Source organism: Miniopterus schreibersii (assembly GCF_964146895.1).
Source record: "Miniopterus schreibersii genome assembly, chromosome: 14".
Taxonomy (NCBI): Eukaryota; Metazoa; Chordata; class Mammalia; order Chiroptera; family Miniopteridae; genus Miniopterus; species Miniopterus schreibersii.
Window position 1 is genome coordinate 19,968,329 of NC_138114.1, and position 23,159 is coordinate 19,991,487.

The 23,159-nt window shown below is 46.6% G+C and overlaps 1 protein-coding gene and 1 pseudogene across 2 annotated transcripts in view; one reads left to right on the forward strand and one right to left on the reverse strand.

The window, feature by feature from the left end:
• Positions 1-23,159, forward strand: part of LOC308567311 (small ribosomal subunit protein uS2-like) — a 558,798-nt pseudogene that overhangs the window by 130,027 nt on the left and 405,612 nt on the right. The window lies entirely within an intron of this gene.
• HK1 (hexokinase 1) overlaps positions 1-23,159 on the reverse strand; it is a 59,793-nt gene that overhangs the window by 22,953 nt on the left and 13,681 nt on the right. The window contains exons 2-4 of the mRNA XM_081158594.1: positions 18,614-18,776; positions 7,146-7,294; positions 2,228-2,347 (exon numbers count right to left, since the gene is read on the reverse strand). Coding sequence (XP_081014720.1) covers positions 2,228-2,347; positions 7,146-7,294; positions 18,614-18,776 — 432 coding nt within the window. The remainder of the gene's footprint in view (positions 1-2,227; positions 2,348-7,145; positions 7,295-18,613; positions 18,777-23,159) is intronic.

The window sequence follows — 23,159 nt, forward strand, 5'->3', positions numbered from 1 at the left end:
ATATTAACGGAGAAACCTCAAGAAGGATAGAAATCCAATGGTTATTCACTTGGGAACGTGGAAGGGTAGAAATTTTACTTTTTGCTTTACCTTTTTGTTTTATTTAAATAGTTTCCCATATTGCTTTTGTATTTTTTTTAATCAAAGATACTAGAGAAGAAAAATGATTGTTTCTTTTTGACTGTTTTTCTCTGAATAGAGAAAATCACTATAAGTAACGTGGCAGGGTTGGGAAGAGCTGCTGTTCAGGCCCCTCAGTCTGGGGCGGGGAGGGCGGGGGGTTGTGCATGACATGGGCTGCCTGGCTCACTGTGCAAGCCACACAGCCTGTAGCATGTATGGAAGGGCGAGTACTTGGCGGTAATTTATGGTTCTTCGCTCAGCAGCAGCCCGCAGCTGAACCAGACATTCCAAAAGCTCCTGGACACTATTTTCTTCGTCTCAACACACCTTCCAAAACGAACTCCGAGAACATGGTATTGTAGAAAGAGCATGGGGTTGGAAATCAGGAGACCAGGTCCTAGTCCCCCAGTTCTGCTCATTTCCTTGCAGGCAGTTCCCATAACTCCTCTGAGGGGCACTTTGCCTGTGTGTGGAGTAAGGCAGCCAGTTTAGATTTGGACAATTTTGAAGGCTTCCAGGCAGCCTTGAGTGGACACAAGACCCATGGGTGGGTTATTAGAGCCTGTAATCCACTCATTTCCTGGCAGGTCCCACAGTCCAGCCTAGGAAGCCCTCCCTGAGGGTGTCAAGGCCTGCTGGTGTGGCCCCCGACTTTGGCTCCTTCTCTGCCCACAATGCCCCTCTGCCAGGCTTAACTGCTCTACCCTGCGAGGAGGATCTTATGGCCTTAAGGATGTTCCCTCCCCACTCCTACAATGCCTTCTTCCCTGGAGACTATGCTTGGGTCTCTCCTAGGGCTTAGCACAGCCCACACAGTTGAGGACGTTCCCTCCCCACTCCTACAATGCCTTCTTCCCTGGAGACTATGCTTGTGGTCTCTCCTAGGGCCTAGCACAGCCCACACGGGAAGGCACTTGGTCAACAGCTGCTAATGAATGAACAACATCGAGCACTTGTGGCTTCATTCCCACCTCTCCTGGTAGGAAAGGGGTGTCCCACACTGTCTTTGCCCAGGCAGTGTGAATGTCACATTTCAGTTCTCAAAAGCCAAGTGAAATGTAGTACCAACAACAGGCTTTGTGAAAGGTTTGGGAAGACATCCTAGAGGCTAACACCTTGGAACACCTTAGAGGTATAGCAATATCAGATACCAGAGAGAGAAAAGAGGAGATGGCAACATCTTAGAGGCCTTTAAATGTGTGTGTGTGTGTGTGTGTGTGTGTGTGTGTGTGTGTGTGTGTGTGTTACTGGTGAGGGTCCCCTAGGTGGGAGGTAGGGCCTGGTATTCTTGTCCTAGATCTGCTATTAATAAGCCCTGTGACCTTGATGAGGGTAGGGGCTTTGCCTACTGAACTCTCAGGCCGCTTGTTGCTCTGACAATTATGTGATTACACAGATGTAAGGGCCCCAGTGGCATGAAGCAGAGCACAAGAAAGGGCACTTACCCTACTGAAAAAGAGGTACAGGGATATTGCCCAGAAGTGTGGAGGGGGCATGGGCCCAAATGGGCCTGTTCTGCAGAACAGCAGACTGGTTACCACCAAGACTCGGCTGCTTCCTGGTTGGATGGCCTTGGGCAGGTTCTTAACACCTCTCTGAGCCTCAATTTCCTCATCTGTACAGTGGGGATCATAAGCACTTCACTCATGGGGGTGTTTGAAGATTATGTGTGTTAACTGTGAAGGGCACGTGTGTGTGTGAAGGGCATTTTTTCTTCTACCTTCACTTGCTTGAATTTAATACACGGTTCTCTCCACCTGATGGCCACAAATACCATGATTCTTTTCCAAAAATACATAAATAACTAGCGTAATTGAAAAATAAATATAATATCATTACTTTACATTCATTCCTAAAAAGTTTCTAGGGCTGTCCATTTGGGACCCCCTCACTGTGGAAGGAGCTTTTTGTCTCTGTTCTCCTTCAATAAGCTTTTGCTTTCCCTTAAAAAAAAAAAAAATCAATAAAAATAAAAAGTTTCTAAAAATCTGTAAGACACGCAGGCCAATCCATAAACAAAAGGGAAACGTGGTCGAGAAAAGGGGCCCACCCGCTTTTCCAGTTGGGGCTCCTACGGAGCGGGGCAGCCCCAGAACGCCCTTACCTCGTCTATCCGGGACTGCCGGCAAGGGAAAGAAAACGTGAGCCCCACGGGCAGATTCTTGTCCTTGATTTTTTTTTTCTCCATGAAGTCTCCCAGGCACTCAGCCACATGATCGAAAAGCTGGAGGAAGGATGAGAGAATAGTCAAGAGGGAGAAAAGCATCTCAGGAAAAACGTAAACGACATGGCAGCCTGAGGCCTTTCTTGAAAAGCCACTGCGAGTGTCAATGGGAGAGACGAATCCCTTCACACAGCCTGCCCAGTGGGCCAGCGCAGCTTGGGCGGCTTTTCAAACCCTTCCAATAGAACTGGCGCCTCAGCAGTCACTAGTATGTATTATGAGGGTACTGACAGTTAAAAATATTAAAAATATCTTTAAATATTAAATAGTGAACTCAATTAATAATTTTCAAAATTTTAATTAATTAAAAATAATAGAAAATCAGCTCATCCCTCTATATCATAGTCTCCCTCAGCCACCCAGGTGGAGTTGCTATCTGACCCCTTCTCAGAAGTCATTACTCCCATCTCCATTTCCCCCAGATGTCTCTATCTACATCCATCTGCAAATTCCAGAAGCTCCATGAGCAGTTGCACAGTTGCTAGCCCACCTGAGTGATTCAGCAATCTTCAGACTACTATATTTTTACTTTTTCCTGAAGAACAATAGGCATCCCCCCAAAATAGTACACACATCCTAAGTGCAGAGGTTACTAGGTTCTCACAAGCTGCACCCACCTGTGTCACCAGCACCCAGATCAAGAAACACAATGCTATCAGGGCAATCGCAAGTCACCCTGACCTCTAACTCTCGACTGGTTTTACCTGCCTACTATACGAATGGAATGACATTGTGCACTCTCTGAGGAATGTCTTCTTTCACTCTGTTATGTGTATGAGTCATCCACCTGTTGTGTGCCTTTGTAGACTGTTCATTCTCACTACTACATAGGATTCTATGAGGTGAACATATCATAATTTATTTAGTGGAATGCAATTTAAGCTTGCCTGCTCCACAACACACTGCCTGGGATATGCACACACATCTTAGGATCGACTACAAAGAACCCTGAACACTGCTTCCCCGGCTTCTGAAAGAAGACTGCCAGTTTTGGGAGGCTCACCACCTTTAAGGCAATCTTTTTGGATCTAATCCCTCCCCTCATGTCTAAAATGTACCCAGAGCTGACCATACTGTTTCACATATGTTCTGACCAGAGGAGAGCTAAGTCAAACTAAGAACTTCCCTTTTTCTTAGCTCTATACCCCCATGGTCTAGGTACCACACATCGCCCATCTTCTTCACGTGGCTGCCATAGCATTAGACCTCCTTTATGTATGGAATTGATACAACTGTGGAGCTTCTTGAAGCCCAAAAGAAGGCAGTGTCGGCAACGTCATGCCACACAGTCACAGGAAGCAGACCCAGCTCTGCTCCCAGACAAGGCCATCTGCCTGAAGGCTTTCCTTGCAGGGGTATCCTTGAAAGGGGGGCAGAAGTCATTATTCCCATCTCCATCTTTCCCCAGATGTCCCAGACTGAGCTCTAAAGTCTGACTTTTTGCCCAGCCAGCGTGGCTAAGCGGTTGAGCATCAACCTATGATCCAGGAGACTGCAGTTCAATTCCTAGTCAGGGCACATGCCCAGGGTTGCAGGCTCGATCCCCAGCAGGGGGCATGCAGGAGGCAACTGATCAATGACACTGTCATCATTGATGTCTCTATCTCTCGCTCCCTCTCCCTGAAATCAAAACCCCCTGAATAAAAATATATTCTTAACCAAAATCCCCTGAATAAAAATATATGTATGACTTTTCTGCCAAGGTAAAGAAAAACTTGTCAATTTGGATGCAGGAGCCTCTGTCCCTGAGTCACCAGTACTCAGGTTCTGCCTGCAGCCAGCAACCCAACTGAGGACACATGACCACCTTCTCTAGAGGAGCCGGCTAAGCTCCCTGCGACCTATATTTCCAGAGATTTAAGCCCACTATTAAGTCCATCAGCACGCCCCACGTCATCCACACTCAGAAGCCCAGGTTCCCCCTCGGCCATCAGGAGAGAAGGCTACAGAGTGGATCACATGAATGGGGTACACCAACCAGATCCCCCAAGCTGAGCCAAACACAACCACCCCAAAGTGCTCTGTTAAGAAGGAAATGCAGGATTTGTGGACATCTACAATCCAGGGGCTCGAGGAGACAGGAAGCCACCCTCAGACAAACTATGTCTGTGACCAACCAGGGAAGGAAGTTACCCAGCCTCTCTGCACTCAAAACTTTAGAGCCCGAAAAACATTAATTTTTTCCTTTCTGACAACATGCTAGTTATTTTAAAAGTCCCCACACATAGACTCAGTTCCTCTGATGAAGATGGCAAACAATGACTAAAATAAAAACCTAAACACTTCTTATTCAAAATCCCCAAAATGTAATAAGTTATGTTTTAAGATTGCATTTATGCTTCCAAAATTACTAAAGCTTAAAATTGCATTGAAACTTGAGACCGTGTGTGTGTGTGTGTGTGTGTGTGTGTGTGTGTGTGTGTAGAAAGAGAGAGGGAAGGAGGAAGCAAATGGTTAACAATTGGGAAGTCTGGATCAAGGGTTATACAGGAGTTCTTTGTGTTTATCTGAAAACTTTTCTGTAAGTTCAATGTTATTTTAAACAAAAGGTTTAAAAATCTATTAAGAATTCCACACATTTCAGAAGACAAGATCACAACCCAAGAATTCAGCACTGTTCAGAGCCTGTGAGTCTGAGCTGCTTCATGGGCAAAATGGGGCCCTTGGTTTTCCAGAATACTCTACAGGTCTGTAAGAGAGCTCAGAAAAATAGATCACCCAACACTTATTTCTAACTTCACACCGAACTTCTGGAACAGAGATTCCTGTTTTATCCCTATTTTTCAACTGCCGACCCTCTCCCTCACCCCATGGACCTACCTCCCTGCCCATAGCCCTCACATTTCCTCACCACCAAAAAAATTTTAAATAAATAAAAACAAGCAAGACAAAGACAAAACCCAGACTAAGCATGTCCCATGTTGGTAAAACATGGGAGCCAGACTGCCTGAGTTTAAATCCCAGCTCTGTCACTTACGAGCTGTGAGACCCAAAGGGCTGGTTACATAACATCAAGCCTCAATTTTCTCATCTGTGAAATGGGAATAATACTACCTGTGCCGATTAATGAGTTAATCCATATAAAATGCTTATATCAGTGACTTGTATATAACAAATGCTATGTATTTACTATAATACTACATCATCATTATCATCATCATCTTTTTTTCTGGTTGAAAAAAGCAGAGGAAAAAACAGCAGGAAAGAAGGTGATCCTGGGGCAGAGAAGATGGGGACAGAAGCTGGGAGAGACAAGGTCCCAGAAGCGGCAGTAAGAAGGAAGTCACTGTGGAAGTGAACGTAGCAAGTATGTACCTGTGAGGGAGACACCCCCTTAATTTACAAACCCTCCCAAAGCACACAGGAATGTCTGCAGCACGGGGGGGGGGGGGGGGGGGGGGGAGTCCCAATAGTGAAGGCAGCAGGCAGAGATGGCTCAACCCAGGGACCATGGGGACAGAGTGTGACAGGTCAGTACCTGTTGCCAAACGGAAAGAGCAAGGATGCCAACCCAAGGCTGCTAGCCACCTGCAAGGGGGAGCAATGCAGCAACCGCGGGGCAGGATTAGGAGCCCTACCAGCTGGCAGCCTTCATGCCCTTCCTACACACACACAATTAGTTTCTGCAGCCCAGAAATGGAGGGATAAGCCAGGAAACCTCCAGGCAGGGCCATCAATGAGTGATACAACCCATTCAGTGGCTGACTGAACAATGGTTCATCTGTTCTAATGACAGTGTCACCATATGAAAAGCTCTTAACCAAAACCCCCTGAAGCGGGTTAAAGGCCAGGATTAGCCCTTTTCTCAAAAAGGCAGAGTGCTTGCACCAGTCCCACTCATGTTAATTTAGAAACAAAGTAGAGTCAAGAGGAGGTGGCTGCTGGGCCTCATCTCGAAGTCTAGCCCAAAATAAATGGGTTTTCTGGAGAACTTAGTCATGAACCTTACTGTGAACACACCCTCCCTAAAGCAAATATTTGGCCATCTCTGAATACATATCTTGGAAAGCAGCCATGGCCATGACCCAGGAGGCGAGCTGCAAACTAGAGGAGCCAAAACATCCATAGGAGTACGAGCTTACAGGAAGCAGACATGGCTGAAAACCTGACTGGGGGCTGCCTGAACCCTGATCACAGGGTCCTTAGCCAGCTAGGGACCCACCACTCACTGCAATCAGACAGGCAGGAGCGCAGTGGACGGGTCCTTCTGAGCACGAGCATGGCCATGACCCCTAGACCAGCAAAGTCAGGGAGCCCTTCCAGGGGGACCTTGAAGTGGGTGGGGCTCGGGTACCAAGTGAGAGAGGAGGGGACAGTAATTTTCCACTCAAGGCCCTGCCCTATTTGCTTTCTGTGTGAATGACTCAGAGGAGGCTATTAAATCAGCTGGCCAGGATCTCTTGATTTACCACTGGAGCTGCACCTAAAATTCCTGCTGCCCCACAGATGCAAGCCACACCCTAGGAGGCCTGAGCCTTTGGTGAAGTAGGTGAGGAGGCCAGTGACTTGGAAAAGGTGTTTTGGCCCAATGGCTCTGTTAAACCTGTGCTGAGGAACGAACCCCAGGATCCCTGGGGAAATGAATGACTTTATCCAACAGAGCTGCTGGGCCTCCCTCTTCACACCCTTCCCGCTGCAGCCCCCTCTCATCCACCAGTTTACCCAGGCAGTGGGGTCTCTTCAGGTCACACCCTTCCACCCAGGAGTCCCTCTCCACATGCACCTACAATGCACTGCTTCCCAGGGCTCAGGACCCCAGTGCTGTGGGGTCTGGTACCTGGAAGGAGCGGGGACCCACCTGGCTTCCGCTGCCATGCATGATGTTCTCCGGGGTGTCATACATCTCAGACTCCATGTGAACATTCTGGTTTTTCTCATGATTCACTTGCACCCGCAGAATTCGAAAGGAAGACCCGCCAAGATCCAGGGCAATGAAATCTCCCTTTTCTGTTTAGGAGGACAACAAGAATTGCATCAGATCCAAGTTTTACAAGAAGGACTCACTCTCTGCACTTCTCCCACGGTCCGGCCACCCACCCCCGCAGCACAGCATTTCTGACCAGGAAGCAGGAGTCACACAAACCTCACACGTGCTCCCAGACCAGCATCCTGAAAGTACTGACTTATGTACAAAGCCCACCCCATCTTTCTCTAATTCCTTACCCTTTATCTACAACAGCACTGCCATCTGCACACTAAAAATAAAAATAGCATTTCAACTCAGAGAAGCCCCACCTCTGAGATCATCCCGTAACTTGGGTTCCTTCCTTGTCAGCTCAGGCACTGATTATGGCTAGGCCAGAGCTCCATTTATTCTACATTTTTTATTGTGGTAAAATATACATAAAATTTACCACTGCAACCATTGTTAAGTGTACAATTCAGCGGCATCAAGTACACTCCCAATGTTCTGCAATCATCACCACTATCTATTTCCAAAACTTTATCACCCCAAACAGAAACTCTATAACTATGAAGCAATAAGTCCCCATTTCCCCTCCCTCCAATCCCTGGTAACCTCTATTCTACTTTCTGTCTCTAAGAATTTGCCTATTCTAGATATTTCATAAGTGAAATCATACAATATTTATCCTTTGGTGTCTAGCTTATTTCATTTTGTATAAAATTGCAAAGGTTCGGGTGGAAAAGGTGAAGGCATTAAGCAAAAATAAAATAAATCTCAAAAGTTCATCCATGTTATAGCATGTGTCAGTATTTCATTCCTTCTTGAGGGTGGATGATATTCTATTATATGTACATATCACATTTTGTTTATCCATTCATCGGTCAGTGGACATTTGGGTTGTTTCCACCAAAGGATGTTTTTAACAGATGTCCCTCTTGATCACATGAGTAAAATGGCCCGATATAGTTACATCCCCCAGGACCAATGTGTGCAGTAATTGGGGTGAGACTCAGCAGGACAGTGAAAAATGATGGAACTATATGCCGAGACCACCATATAGCACCAAGGGCAGTGGCCATGGGCAGGATTCCAAACCATTAAGCCACCATCAAACATTACCCTATTTCTCATTAGTTACCCCCACACATGCTCCCAAAAAAATCAGTTAAAGTCTGTTCATTTTACTTCTGATGCTAAGGTGACATTCCCACTGTCCCAATGAGCATCATGTGTGTGTGTGTGTGGGGGGGTGACAGCCACTCCTTCCATCCTGAGCCCCAGTGGTCCACAAAGCCCTCAATCCTATAATAGTAAACACAGGTCTGCTTGGGGTGTCTCATTATTACATGTTTTGGTAACAGCACCGTTGAGATATAATTCACACACCATACAATTCATCCATTAAAAGTGTACAATTCAGCCCGGCTGGGCGTGGCTCAGCGGTTGAGCGTCGACCTAGGATCCAGGCGATCAGAGTTCGATTCCCGGTCAGGGCACATGCCCGGGTTGTGGGCTCGATCAATTACTCTCTCATCATTGATGTTTCTCTCTCTCTCCCTCTCCTTTCCTCCCTCTGAAATCAATAAAGATATATTTAAAAAAAAAAAAAAATGTACAATTCAACGGTGTTTAGTATATTCGGTTACACAACCGTTGCCATAAACCAGTTTTATAACATTTTCATCACCTCAGAAAGAAATCCTGTACCCTTTAACTATCACCTCTCAAGTCCCTTATCTCCCACAGCCCTAAGTAACCATTAATCTACTCTGTCTCCATAGATTTGCCTCTGCTGGACACTTCATATAAACGGAATCACATAATACGTGGCCTTTTGTGACAAACTTCTTACACTTAGCAAGACATATTTAGCAAAATATTTTTAAGGTTCATCATATCGTAGTATATATCAGTACTTCGTTCCCTTTTATAGCCAACTAATATTCCACTGTATGAATATACCTCGTTTCATTTACCCATTCATCTGTTGATGGACATTTGGGTCGTTTACAACTTTTGTCTATTATGATTAACACTGCTATAAATATCTGTGCACAAGTTTTTGTGTGGATATTTATTTTTATTTACCTTGGGGATATAACCAGAAGTAGAAGTGCTATGTGAAATGGTAGCCTATATTTAACTTTTTGAGGACCTGCCACTGTTTTCCAAAGCAGCTGCACCATTTTACATTCCCACCAGCAATATATGAAGGCTCTACTTTCTTCCCATCCTCAGCATTTGACACTATCCACCTTTTCTTGTTTTGATTTATATTTCTGACGGCTAATGATGATGAGCACCTTTTCTCTGGAGAAATGTCTATTCGGATCCCTGGTTCATTTTAAAAACTGTCTTATTTATTTTTTTAATGTTGAGTTGTAAGAGTTCTTGATGTTCTAGATAAAAGTCCCTATCAGATATATGACTTGCAAACATTTTCTTACACTTAGCAAAACATATTTAGTAAAATATTTTTAAGGTTCATCATATCGTAGCATATATCAGTACTTCCTTCCCTTTTATAGCCAACTAATAAACTCATTGTATGAGTTAACTGTCTTTTCACTTTCTTAATGGTGACTTTTAAAGTATAAAAGTTTTTAATTTTGGTGAAGTACAATTTATTTTTTCTTTCGTTTTTTGTGCTTTTGGTGTCATTATCTAAGAATCCATTGCCAAATCCAAGGTCACAAAGATTCACACCTATGTTTCCTCTAAGCGTCTTATAGTTTTAGCTCTTATATTTAGGCATTTGATTTGTCTTAACTTTTGTATATGATATGAGACAAGAGGTCCAACTTCATTCTTTTGCATGTGAACAATTAGCCCAACATCATTTGCTGAAAAGACTATTCTCCCCCTCATTGAACAGTCTAGCACCCTCATCACCGTAAATGGGTGGATTTACATCTGAACTCTCTATTCTTTTCCCCAATAAATGGCAGTTCCTCAAAAAGTTAAATATGGGTTACTATTTATTGAGTTTTATTAAGATAAAATTGACATCCTGCACTCTCGATTCTGATCCATTGATCTACACGTCTATCCTTATGCCAGCACCACACTGTCTTGACTACTGCTGCTTTGTAGTAAATCTTGAAACTGGGAAGTGGAAGTCTTCCAACGTTTTTCTTCTTTTTCAAGATTGTTTTGGCTCTTTGAAATCCCTTCAGCTTTTTTATTTATTTTATTTTTATAAGTAATGGCTGTTTAAAAAAAAAATTTTTTTTTTTTAAAAGCAATCTCTTTTATAAAGCTGGCACATCTTTCTGTTTGATTCCACCGAGCTGTAAGTTCTGACACACTGCTCCATTTCTGGATCTCAGAATGGTGTTTGGCAACAAATACTTGAACTAACAAGGGTGTAAAGAAACCAAAGAACTCTAACACAATATCACTGTTCTGTTCTTCTCTTTCTCAGTTCCTTGAGGAAGGACAACTTAGGATTCTTTGCACCTGAGTTTGATTCCCAGGACAGCTCAATAAATGCTCGGTAGCTGCTTGATCACAGGGGTTGGTGGTTCATCATTCATTCAAGTCCAGCACCCCTGCATGCTGTTCATTAAGCATGAAGCAGTTATGTCACTGGTTGGTTGGGGTTTTTTTTTTAATAAACACTTATTGAGAAATCACTCACATATTATACAACTCACCCATTTTAAAGTGTACAGTTTAGTGGTTTTCAGTATATTTACAGAGTTGTGCAACCATGAGCACTATCTAATTTTAGAAAATTTTCATCACCCCAAAAAGAAACCCCACACCCATTCACAGTCGCTCTCATCTCCTCCCAACTCCCTGTTATCCAACAACAACCACTAGTCTCTATAGATTTCCCTATTCTGGGCATTTCATATCAATAGACTCATACAATATGCAGTCCGTTGGGTCTGGCTTCTTTTGCCTACAACGTCTTCAAGGTTCATCTATGGGACAGCATGGATCAGTATGTGATCCTGTTATGCCTGCATTATATTCTACTGTATGGATCTACCACATGCTGCCACTGGTCTTAAATTACCTCTGTGGTCGAAAGGAATGAGACCAAGGGAGAATTCTGGGAAGCAGGGACCATAGATTTGTGGGAAATTCACAGATTTGTGGGAAACACTACCACAAGGTTAAAAAACTGAATTCGGTATGAGGTGGCTCCTCTCAGGAGGATAAATTACTAAAATATCAAAAGCACTTTATTTTACCACTAACACTCCTTGAGCTTTCTCCAGTCCAGTCGTTAAGTGCTTCATAAGCATCATTTCCTTCGAACCCTCTCAACCCTATGAAGTAGGTACTATTATGATCCCCATTCTACAGATGTGCAAATACAGGCTGGAGGGGTTAGGTAACTTAGACAAGCACACAACCAGTAAGTAGCAGGGCCAGAATTCGAATCCAAAGCCCAAATTTACAATGAATGGATAAAACTGCCTCCTGGCCTAGGCCAGTTTGGCTCAGTGATTAGAGCAGCGACCCGCAGAAGAAGGGTCCCAGGTTTGACCCTGGCCAAGGGTACATACCTCAGTTGCAGGCTCGCCCTGGTTGGAGCCTGAGGGAGATAACCAATCGATGTATCTCTCTCACATCGATGTCTGTCTGTCTCTGTCTCTCTCTCTCTCTCCCCCTTCCACTCTCTCTGAAAAGCAATGGAAAAGATGTCCTCAGGTGAGAATAAAAAAAAAATTTTTTTTAACTGCCTCCTGGATGACCAGGGGGACAGGATCCCAAGGATGGCATCAGAGTGAAAATTCAGCACATCAGGACAATGCCAAATACTGGACACTCCACACACCTGGAAGTGGGAGTAGATGATGTGCTTTCCCTGAAGGCATTTTACAAAGGGTCATTGTCAAGCCCAGTGCAGCTCCCAGTCCTTCCCTGAGCAGTGACCCTTATTCCAGGGTGTGTTTGTGCTAAAAGAAATGGCAGTTGGCATCTCTTCTATAAATCACATTTGCAGCTCAGGAAATATGGGACAAACATTAACTCCCTTTCTCAGTTTATGGATTAGGAAGCTCCGACCAAACCAGCTGAATGACTTGCTTGTGGTCACACCTATGGGAAGGCGAGGGCCCCTCACTTTTCTTAGTCACTTGTATTCTTGCAAATATTGTGATGCTCATTGTTTTTTTATGGGTATATCACCTTTTTTCCTCAGTTGAATGATAAGCAACTTGAAAGAAAGGGCAATTTAACATGCTTCCCCTCTCCCTCCCCCGGTACTGACTCCTACACACAGCGGGCAGTTAGTAAGGGTTTGCTGCTAGTTCAGCGAGAACTGCCTGGGTCAGATACATGGTCTGTTCCATCCTGTTCTCTGCCACACAAAGGACAACAAGGAATGCCTTCTGGTAAGGGTTACAAGAAATCTGGTAAACTTTGTTGGCTGTCTAGCATCTCTTTAGATAACTACCTTCCTGTTTTATATTTGAGGTTGGGGGTGGGGCTGATCCCTCTGCTCCAGCTCCAGGGCACAAATGTGTGACCCAAGAGCATCCAGAGTCACTCATCTTGACCACTATGATTGGTTCAGGTTGGGCACATGACCCATACCTGTCAATTATCACCCTCTCTAAGACCATCACTGGTGAGGTGTCGGTGGGGGCTGCCTGGGCTGTCTCCACCATGAGGGGAGGTGGCCTTCGAAAGAAGCCAACACAGAGACCGAAAGAATAAGAGATAGGTGACTCCCTGAACACAGAAGCCAACTTACAACTAGATTTCCCAGTTACATGGACCTAGAATTCTGACCCTTTTTTGCTTATACAAATTGGAGTTAGATTTCTTTCAGCTATAACCAGAAAGCTCCCAAGTTCAATATCCTTTTTAAAAGATCCTCACCTGAAGATATGTTTACTGATTTTTTAGAGAGGGAGGGAGGGAGGGAGGGAGGGAGGGAGGGAGGGAGGGAGGGAGGGAGGGAGGGAGGGAGGGAGGGAGGGAAATAAAGAGAGGGAGAAACATCAATCAGGAGAGAGAGAGAAAGAGAAATATCAATCAGTTGCCTCCTGTATGTGCCCCGACCAAGGATAGAACCCACAACCTAGGTGTGGGCATCAAACCCACAACCTCTTTGGTGTACAGGATGACGCTCCAACCAACTGAGCTATCCCCCTGAGGTGCAAGTTCAATATTCTTTATTAGAGAATGAGTCCCCCAAATACTTGCCCTCATAACAAAGGGGGGGTCTATCATCCCCTTCTGCCTCAGGTTGGTCCCCCGATTCAGAGCTGCTGTGTCCAGTCAGGCACCACAGAGGCGCCAGTGCAGCCGAATGTGGGGTCATCCACATTGCGTGGGGTATCGGGGTGGGGTGAGGCAGCCTGCCTTTGCTTCCCCCTTTATCTGCCTCCCTCTGCCCACAACATCACAGGGATGCCAGTGAATTCTGAAAAACTGACTCTTTCCTCCAGGGTTAGTCATACACACTTAGGCCTGATGGGTGGGGGTCCTCTGAATGGCCCCATTGGTTGGGAAGGGCCTTCCCAAAGAATTCTTACAAAGTCAGTTATTCGAGTACAATAATGGAGGGGAGGACAATGGCCCACTGTAACTCCTAAGGTTGTTTTGCAGTTTCCAAAGCCTTTCACTCGATCCTCTTGACAGCCTGAGGCAGGTAGGGGGGGGATTATAGTGCCCATTTTACAGTGAGGAAATGGAGGCTTAGAAAAGTTAGCTGACTTCTCCAAGGTCACACAGATAAAGAACAGCAGAGCTAGAGATTAATCCGGGGCTCTGGGCTTTTACTTTATTTTATTTTCCCTTCAGCCTCTTTTTGCAGTGGTGAGCTTCCCTCCAACTTCCTCTCCAAAACTTTGGCCTCAACCTTCCTTCCTGCTGCTGGTGCCTCCTACTTTCGACTTCTTCCCACATTTCCCATTTCCACGGAAGCCAGGAGAAAGAAGCCAGGAGAAAGGCTCAGCTCTTCTAGAGAAGGCTCATTAAACAAAGCATCTGAAGGGCCCCTGGCAACTCTCCACTTTCTAATGACAGCCATTATTAGCAGTGAGTAATAGAAAACAAACAGAGGACAGATGTCGCTCTCGAGTCCAGGCCTGCGCTGGACTACAGAGCAAACAAAAACTGCCCTCATGAAATGCCTACCTTCATCTTGCTCAATGAATTAATTCTGCACACAAGATATTCAACTCAATCTGCATTCAAAAGCTTACAATATAATTGTATTTACAATATTCTTTTTTTTTTTTTTTAATTTTTTTTATATGTCTTTATTGATTTCAGAGAGGAAAGGAGAGGGAGAGAGAGAGAGATAGCACCATCAATGATGAGAGAGTCACTGATCGAGCCCACAACCCGGGCATGTGCCCTGACCGGGAATCGAACCCTGATCGCCTGGATCCTAGGTCGACACTCAACCGCTGAGCCACCCCCGGCCGGGCGGTATTTACAATATTCTTAAGGATAAATGAGAAGACAGAAAAAAAGAAGCGGTTTTACAAATGAAACCGAGTGACCAGGGTCTTCAGAGAGAGCTGGGGCAGCTCTGAAAAGAAACTTCTGTTCAGCCACGTCACCCGAGTAAAAAGGCTTCAATAGCTTCCTTCTTTTATTTATTATCTATACCCTTCCTATTCCAAGAAGGATATGCAGCAGCTAAAAGCCACCTTAGGGTTTAAAAAACTTAATGTACAGATTACTGAAGAGCAGCAATTAAAGAAAAACCACTACCCATCAAAAATGTCCAGCCCAGCCGGCGTGGCTCCGCAGTTGAGCATAGACCTAGGATCCAGGAGATCGAGGTTTGATTCCTGGTCAGGGCACATGCCCAGGTTGCAGGCACGGTACCTGGTGGGGGGCATGTGGGGGGCATGCAGGAGGCAGCCGATCAACAACTCTCTCATCATTGATGTTTCTATCTCTCACTCTGCCTCTCCCTTTCTCTCTCTGAAATCAATAAAGATATATATTTCTTAAGAATGTCCAAAGGTAAAAAAATTAATAAAAATAGGCTGATGCATTTACAAAAAAAATCAGTAGATTTTCAAAACTCAGAGTCCAGTCCACCAGGGTAAAGGTCAGAAGAAAAGGAAAGGTCTGCTTCTCCCTTTGACTTGGAAGTGCCTCACCGCTTAAGGGACAGATGCATCTCTCCATGAGCAAGTCCAAAGTATCCTTCAGCGGTTTGGGATTACCACTAATTCTGCTGCTGACTAATTACATAGCTAAAGCAGTAATTAACATTTCAGAAAGGGAACAGCACTGTGGTTTACTATGAAGCAGAGCCGCATTCTACTACTCCAAGGGACCTTCTGGTTCTTGGTTGATAAGTAAGCAGGGGAGGCGAAGGTGGAGGCACGTCTGACTCAGGTCAGGTATATGAGGCTTGGCATCAATGTCAATGTCTGTGTGGGGCTGCAGGGGCCATTCCAAGAGGAGTGTGGGCCCTGGGGCATCTGAACTGAAACCACCCATGAATATTAGGAAGAGCCATAGGGAGAAAGGCTATAGGGTGTGTTGTGGATGCACTGTGTCCCCCAAAAAGATATGTTGAAGTCCTAACTCTTGCACCTATACATGTGATCTTATGTGGAAACAGGGTCTTTGTAGGAGTAATCAAGTTAAAATGACATGATTATTGTGGGTCTTAACCTGACTGGTATCCTTATGAGAGGAAAATGTCATGTGAAGACAGACACACAGGGAGAGCACCACGTGATGACAGAGGCAGACTGGGGAGACACAGTGCAAATCAAGAAACACCAGGATCACCACCAGAAGCTGGAAGAGGCAAGAAGAGCCTGCCTAGAATATCAGAAGGAGCATGGCCCTGCTGACACCTTGATTTTGGACTTCTGGCTTCCAGAACTGTGAAACAGTGCATTCTTGTTATTTAAAGCCACCAGTTTGTGGTACTTTCTATGGCAGCCTTGGAAACTAATACAGGGTGGAAGAAACGGTCAGTGGGGTGAGGGGAGCGCAGAGCTGGTGGGGGTGGGAGGGGAAGAGCACTGAGTGAAGTGAGCAGACCCAGGCCCTCTGCTCAGGGCAGTGGGTCCTTGTACTTCAGAGCTTTGGTTTCGCCGCCTCCTTCTCTGTCTGTTCTTAACACCGCTCTGTGCTCCTAAGAGGCCCTAAACATCTGGCCCCATCCACACTGGAGAAAAGAGAGGCTCAAAGGAGTCATGGGGCCCAGGCTCCTGGCTCCCGTTCCACAAACCCTAGGACAGTGACCCCCAGCGTGGCTAGTACCACATCTGTCATCACACTTAAGACACCACTGAATGTGAGACACACAATTATTTCACATAACATGAAGACAGGAAAAATGCTGCCAATAGTAAGAGGTGATTATTGTGATTATTGTACAATACATAGATTTCAGAGATATTCAAATAAAAAATTATCTCAAAATAGATGAAATATGAGGGGAAAGATCAAACAGGTTTGGGGAAAAGGCAAGCAAGCCAGGTTAAACAGGTTTCTTTCCTGCAGGACTCTCATGGCCTATGTTACTTGGTGTCTATTATGAATTCACCTCTACGAGGGGGCCGCAGAATGTTGCTTTTCCCAAATGAGTGTGAATGGAGCGCTGTTTTGAAGGGTAGTTGATGGGGGCAAATGGCTAGATTACAGGGGTACTTGGATCATACTCTGAAGATCCTCAACCTGGAAATGACTTGGGAATGAGTGACATCCGGTGTACTTGGATCACACTCTGAGATCCACAACCTGGAAATGACTTGGGAAGGAGGACCCCCTGCTGACATCCGGTCCTAGGATGGGGAGCTGGATGAGGGGCAGGGGCAGGAGGAAGGGAAGGCATCTCCTCCTTGGATGCGTTAGCCCTGGGCTAGTCACACAGAATCAGGTGCCCTAAAAACATCAGGTGTCCTCCTGAGCTATTCCAGGGAAAGGGGGGCCACACCCGTCCACCTCCCCTCCCCTTCCTCTTCTCTCAGCGTGCAGCAGACACAGCTACACCTCTCCAACAGAACTACAGAACTCCACTTGCTAATCCTGGAAAGGCTCAAATGCTCCGGGATGTGAGTGCCACCCAGGGCTGGGAGAAAACAGGAATGAACTACAAAGCCAGAGACATCAGAACAAAACCCAGGGCACACCACAGCCCAGTCACTCTGATGGCCAGAATCTCTTTGGAAGTTATTAAAACCTGAAACTGCTGGTAACCAAGTACTCAAGGAAAACCAAAGAATGGAGATGGAGTCGATTTTAAATAGTCAAGAACATCAGAGATACAAATGCCAATGAGTGTGTGCATGAAGCAAAGCCCAGTGGTGGCCACAGAGCAAGCAGAACACATGCCCTTCCTCAGCATCTAAATCTTCCAGGACTTCTAAAGGCCACCTGCTGCAGGCATAGCAGGACTTACCCACAAGCCCTGCCCTTGCCCATCTTTTGTGCACATCAGCTGCAACAGCTGCAGTTTCCCTGACATCCATTTTGCAGGCTGCATACCAGATGCCCCAAATCTTAGCTTTACACAAGCCTCCAGAGCAGGAAGTGAGGGCCGTACTCTTAGGGCGTGTACTCACAACCCCAAGAGAAACCTGACTTCCTTCTCTCCCTCTCACATGCAGGTGAACCCTAACCTAGATCACAGAGCACAGCTCAGGGTGGGATTCCTGCCCAAGATGGGATAGGCACAGCACCTTGCCCTGCAAACTACTAACTGCAGGTTGGCTGGACAGAACAGCCTCCATGAGAAAGCCAAGCTGTGCCCTCAGCCTCCACCTGTCAAGTGCAGGGCTGAGCCCACGAACTCCCCACTGTGGAGCATGGGCCACACGGACAGGATAATTTTTTTTATTCAATTCTATCTCCCCTCCCTTATTTCTCTGCTTTGGGAGCTGCCTTGATTTAGCATCTATAAAATTTGTTCAGATGGGAACTTGAATCTCCCCTCTGAGTCTGAGACCCACTTGGTCGCTAGAATTGCTACTTATTTGAAGGGAAGCCTTGATGCCCCAATGGAGAGATTCTCCTAAAATGAACCCTTCATTTGTTCTGGAGCCTTTTGTGTTCTGGAGATATAAGCTCTAAGATCTTACACAGCATCTGTAAGATCCATAAATACTACCCTTTCATATCACAAGCCACTAGGCAGTCAGGCTAATGAGGGCAGGTCGGCCTTGTCCAACCATGGTATCCCTAGTGCCTCACATGTGGTAGATGCTCAGTAGATCTATGTTGGATGGGTGGATTGATGATGCATGGAGGATGGATGGATGGATGGATGGACAGATGGGAGAACAGATGGATGAAACAGTAAGTGAATGATTGAGTGGATGAGTGAGTGAATGAAAGAATAAATGAAAGTTGGAAGGATGTTTTCACAGAGCATTCAGCCCGTGGAGCCAATCTCTGGGTGAGAAACTCACCTGAACCATCAGGAATGGACCTTACAAACGTTGGCAACATCTTGACTGTGGCTGTTGGATTAAAATCCCGGGAAAGACCATTCCTCATCTCCTTCTTGAAACGAGTCATGATATCTACCAGAGTTTCATCGGAGAGCCGCATGGAATAGAGATACTTGTCAATCTGGGGGAAGGATGAGAAGGAAGGAGAGTGAGGCCAAGGCTGAGGAAGGTCATTTCAGTTCAGGTTTGACTGAGGGAGGACAGGGCAGGCGAGGTGCCCACCTGCCTAAGACAATCCAGCTTCCGCGGGCACTTGACCACCCATGCTGGCACATCACAGATGGGAAGTCATGCAAATGCCATCAACCAGGTCACTCAGAGCATGCTTGCAAGTGCTCAGAGCCCTAATTCCTCTCCTGTAGAATGAACCAAATATCTCCAAGGCCCCTTTCAAGCCTCGAATATTACACTGAAGCTGCCCTTTGATCCCCCAAAGACATGCCAGAGGCACCTTAAGCCTCCACACAACTCCTTTCCTCTATGACAAGTGGCTGGCTCATCCTCACATGAATGGAAGTGCTACAGAGGTTAGGAACGAGAGCTGCAGGGCCAGCAACCTGGGGTCCAAATCCCAGCCCTATGACTTAACAGATGTGTGAATTTTCAGGTTCCCCAACTGAAAAACTGAGATAAGTAGAAACTAACTCACAGAATGTTGTGCAGTTAAATGAGATGGAGAAGCACCGAAGACACAGGAAGTGTTTGATAAACATCAGTTGTCATTACTAACATGAGATAGTGGTGCAGATGGGTGTCCTTGGGTGTGATTTCCAGGTAGGCAGAAATAGGGCCAAAGGGCTGGAGTCCTTCAGAACATAGGGCAGCAGGCCCAGAGCAGAGACCTTAACCCCACCATCCCCAGAAGTTATAGAGACAGCCCCCAGGCTCCCATGCCCGCATACCAGGCCTGATGTGATGAAGCTTCCAAGTCATTCAATATACTGACCCAACCTGCTCCTCCTCCTGGGTTCCCCCTTCTCCTCAGGTTCCCAGGCTCCTAACCTCAGGCCCCTGGGTTGTCATTGGCTGTTCTTCCTTCATAGAATCTTCCCATTTATACACCTGGCTCTGGGCTAGATACCTGTCCTCATGGAGCCTGTCCTCGGGGAGGTCACCAGAAGTCATCTGGAGTCATTCATTCTTTTTGCCACTCCTTGACTTGAGAAGCCGTGGACACATGTGAGGATCACTGATTTCTGATTACTCATTCATGCACTCTAACAGTTTTCCACCTTCCATCCCTCAACCTTCCAATTAATCCTCTTATACCACATTCGCCTTCTTAAACTGCAACCCTGGTCAATGCATGCCCCTGCTCAAAGCCTTGCAAGGCCTCCCCATGTCCGAGGCACCTGTGCTCTGTAGGTGTGGCTCGTGCTCTCTGAACTCCAGCCAAACCACCTCTACCATTCCTGGTAGGTGCTGGGCTTTTCTACTAAAATGCCCTTCCTTCTCTTCCCAAATATCCAAATCTCACCTACTCTTTCATGTTCAGATCAAATGTCACCTCCTCCTGCAAATGTCTAGTCCCTCAGGCTAGAGATAACCCCTCCCTCAGCACTGATGTCTGCCCAAGGTGTAGCCTGGAACAGTGTCTGCTCCATTCACTTCGACTTGCCAGTGCCTCACAGGCAGCCTTGCACACAGAAGGCTCCTGGTGGACAGAGAGACAGATTTATGACCCAGTGAGGCTGAAAGGACCTTGACTCTGATTTGCTTCTGAGAATGGCATCTCACGCTCACTTTTCAGGGAGACTGGAAATGTCCCAACTCAAGGACACAGAGTCCCCAGCCCTAGGTCATTTCTGCATATTTTGCTCTGGGGCAGCCTTCTTGCTTTGGTCTCTATGCCTCATGCTCTCCCAGGCCTTGCCTGCTCCTGCCTCTCTGACAATCAAGGCATTGGCCGAAGTCCTCCAGCATCTTCTGTGGCCAGAGTCAATCTTGTCCCTGCTGCCAATCTCTTCTACCCTCCCCCCACCTTTCCTTTCCCCTTCATGGCAAAGCAATGCAAAGAAGGGCAATCAGAAACCACCGGGAGCTGAGCTAGAAATTGCCAGAATCATGGCCCTACAAGGAGATATGATCTATTCTACCCCCAAGGTTGGCAGCACTCGATCAATAGTACTTGCTGCCAAGGCACCCACAGGAGCACATGGAGATCTACTGAGCTCAAGCCAGAGGAGGCTTCTGGGACGGGTGATGGCAGAGTGCACCCAGGCACAAGCAAGAGCATGTGGGAAGGCCGAAGGCAAGGGACGGTGGTTTGTGCAAAGAACAGAAATAAATCCCATATGGATGGAGCACAGAGTGTAAGTGAGGCAACTGGAAAGACTTTCAAGAACTAAATCGTGCAGCGCTTTATAAGCCACATAAACAAATTTAGATTCATCCCAAAGCACGGCGAGCCCTGGGATGACTCTAATGAGTGTCTGCCAATGAGATTTGTGTTTAGAAAAAATCAAGCAGTGTACTGGGTAGAGAATGGGCGAGCAGGAGCAAGTCCGTGCAATATAGCCACATTGCTCTCTAGCTTTTGGGGCATGCTTCAACTGCCACATTCTTCACCCTACATTATGATTATCTGTTTATTGACTCTGCCTTCTTGCCTGATAACATGTGAGTACCCCAGGGAAAGGAAACATGTCAAATAGACCACTGTAACTCACCCAGTTGCCTGGTACAAAACAGGAATTCAATTAATATTGAATGCTGGAATAATATTTTCTTATATTGTGGTTTACAAATGATTTCACATCCCATATGTCATTTAACCTTCAAAACGACCCTGTCAAGGAGACATTCTTAATCCCATTTTACTGATGCAGAAACTGAAATTCCAAGAAGCTAAGTGATTAGTTCAGAGCACACAACCGGAGTCAGGTCTCATACCTGCAAGTCCAATGCTATCCTTAACAATCATTCCCAACCCTGAGGGAAGGCCTGTCCCTCTACTCTGTGGAAGGCAGGCCCAAGCAAAGCTGCTGATGTTTTCCCAACTGGACAGGGAGAAGCTTCTAGAAAAGGCAGAGCTCTCCATTACTCCACACCCATCCTGCCTCCTAACTCAAGGTGCAGCTCAGCACAGGGACCCAACGTTCTAGAACAGCCAAGCCAAACCCAAATAGAGCCTAGATGCTCAAATGAGAAAGCAGGCTGGGAAGAGAGAAAAACCTGGCCCCCAAGATCCAGGAGGGCGCGCGGACCTCCTCTGGTTCAGGTTCATGAATCATCATGTGGTACAATTTCTCTCCAAAGAGATGTGGAAACTGAGGCCAAAAAGAGGGCACAAGTTCGGACAGAGCTGGCACTGAACTTGATGCCTCCGGGATCTCACAGTGAATGAGGGTAAGCTGAGGGGAGTCCTTTCACCGGTCCACAGGAGCTCAGGGGGGGCTTCCAAGCCAGAAGAGACCCTTAGGCTGAGGCTAGCCAGGTACCCACTACCCTGTGCACCTCACTAAACAAGGGACCTCTTTCCCTCATTCAGACCAGGCGTGGGCTGCCACTGGCTGGGCTGCTGCTGTCCACCTGGGAAGGGGGCTGAGAACGAGTGGTGGTAGAAGGAGGCAGGAAAGAAAGGTGTCAGGGAAACCGCTCCTGCCTATTTGCTCCAGATCTTGGTGTGGCTGCACTCTGCAGGAAACCCAGTAACAAAGCTGCTCTTTCTTCTTACAGAAGGTGGGGCCAGAAGCCCAGGAGGGGTGAGATGGCAGAGGGTGCAGACCTGGAAAAGGACAACTTCTGGTCTTCGGAAGTTTGGCAAAGTCTATGGCCCTTTTAACTTTTCTATTTGTCCCCTCTCCACCTTGTGTCTCAGATCTCTTCCTCTCCTCCCTCTCACACTTCCACTTCCACAATCCTTCCCCTTCTCTTAGGATGCTCCCTCCAACCCGCTGCTGCTTCACTGATCTGGCCAAACACTGTGCCCAAACCATCCCTCCTGTATCTCCAACCCCAGCCCTACATTTTGGTGACCAGAGGGCACAGCACAGCACCTCTTTTAGCAGCTTCAAGCTGCAGCCCAGCCTTGTCATAGGATGGAGACCCCCAGGAGTCTGGGGCCCTGGAGTGCTCACCCTCGCACACAAGCACACAGGACTCTGGTCAGGCTGGGAAGGAAACATGGAGGTGCCAGGACCCCAGACACCACAAGCTGAGCAAAGTCCTGCAGACTCTTGGCTGAAACTGATGAGGTCCCCAGTGCAGTCTCCAGGGCATCTTTCACCTGAAGGGAAGAGCCCTTTCTCATGAGGGCGAGAGCCAGGCTGGCTGAACAGGGTGGGCACTCTTGCCCAAATGCTATGCAAGTACTTGTCCTGGATTGTCCTTGTGGACCAAGAGGGCCTGGAAGCTCTCAGCAGCTCCAGGGGCTGGAACTCGGCAGAGGCAACTCAGGAGATGTCAGAAGGGAGAACACAGCCTCTCCAAGTGCCCTGGCCCACAGCCATCAGCTAAGGAACAAACCCAGTGGCCACGCACTGCGCTAAACTCAAACATTTCT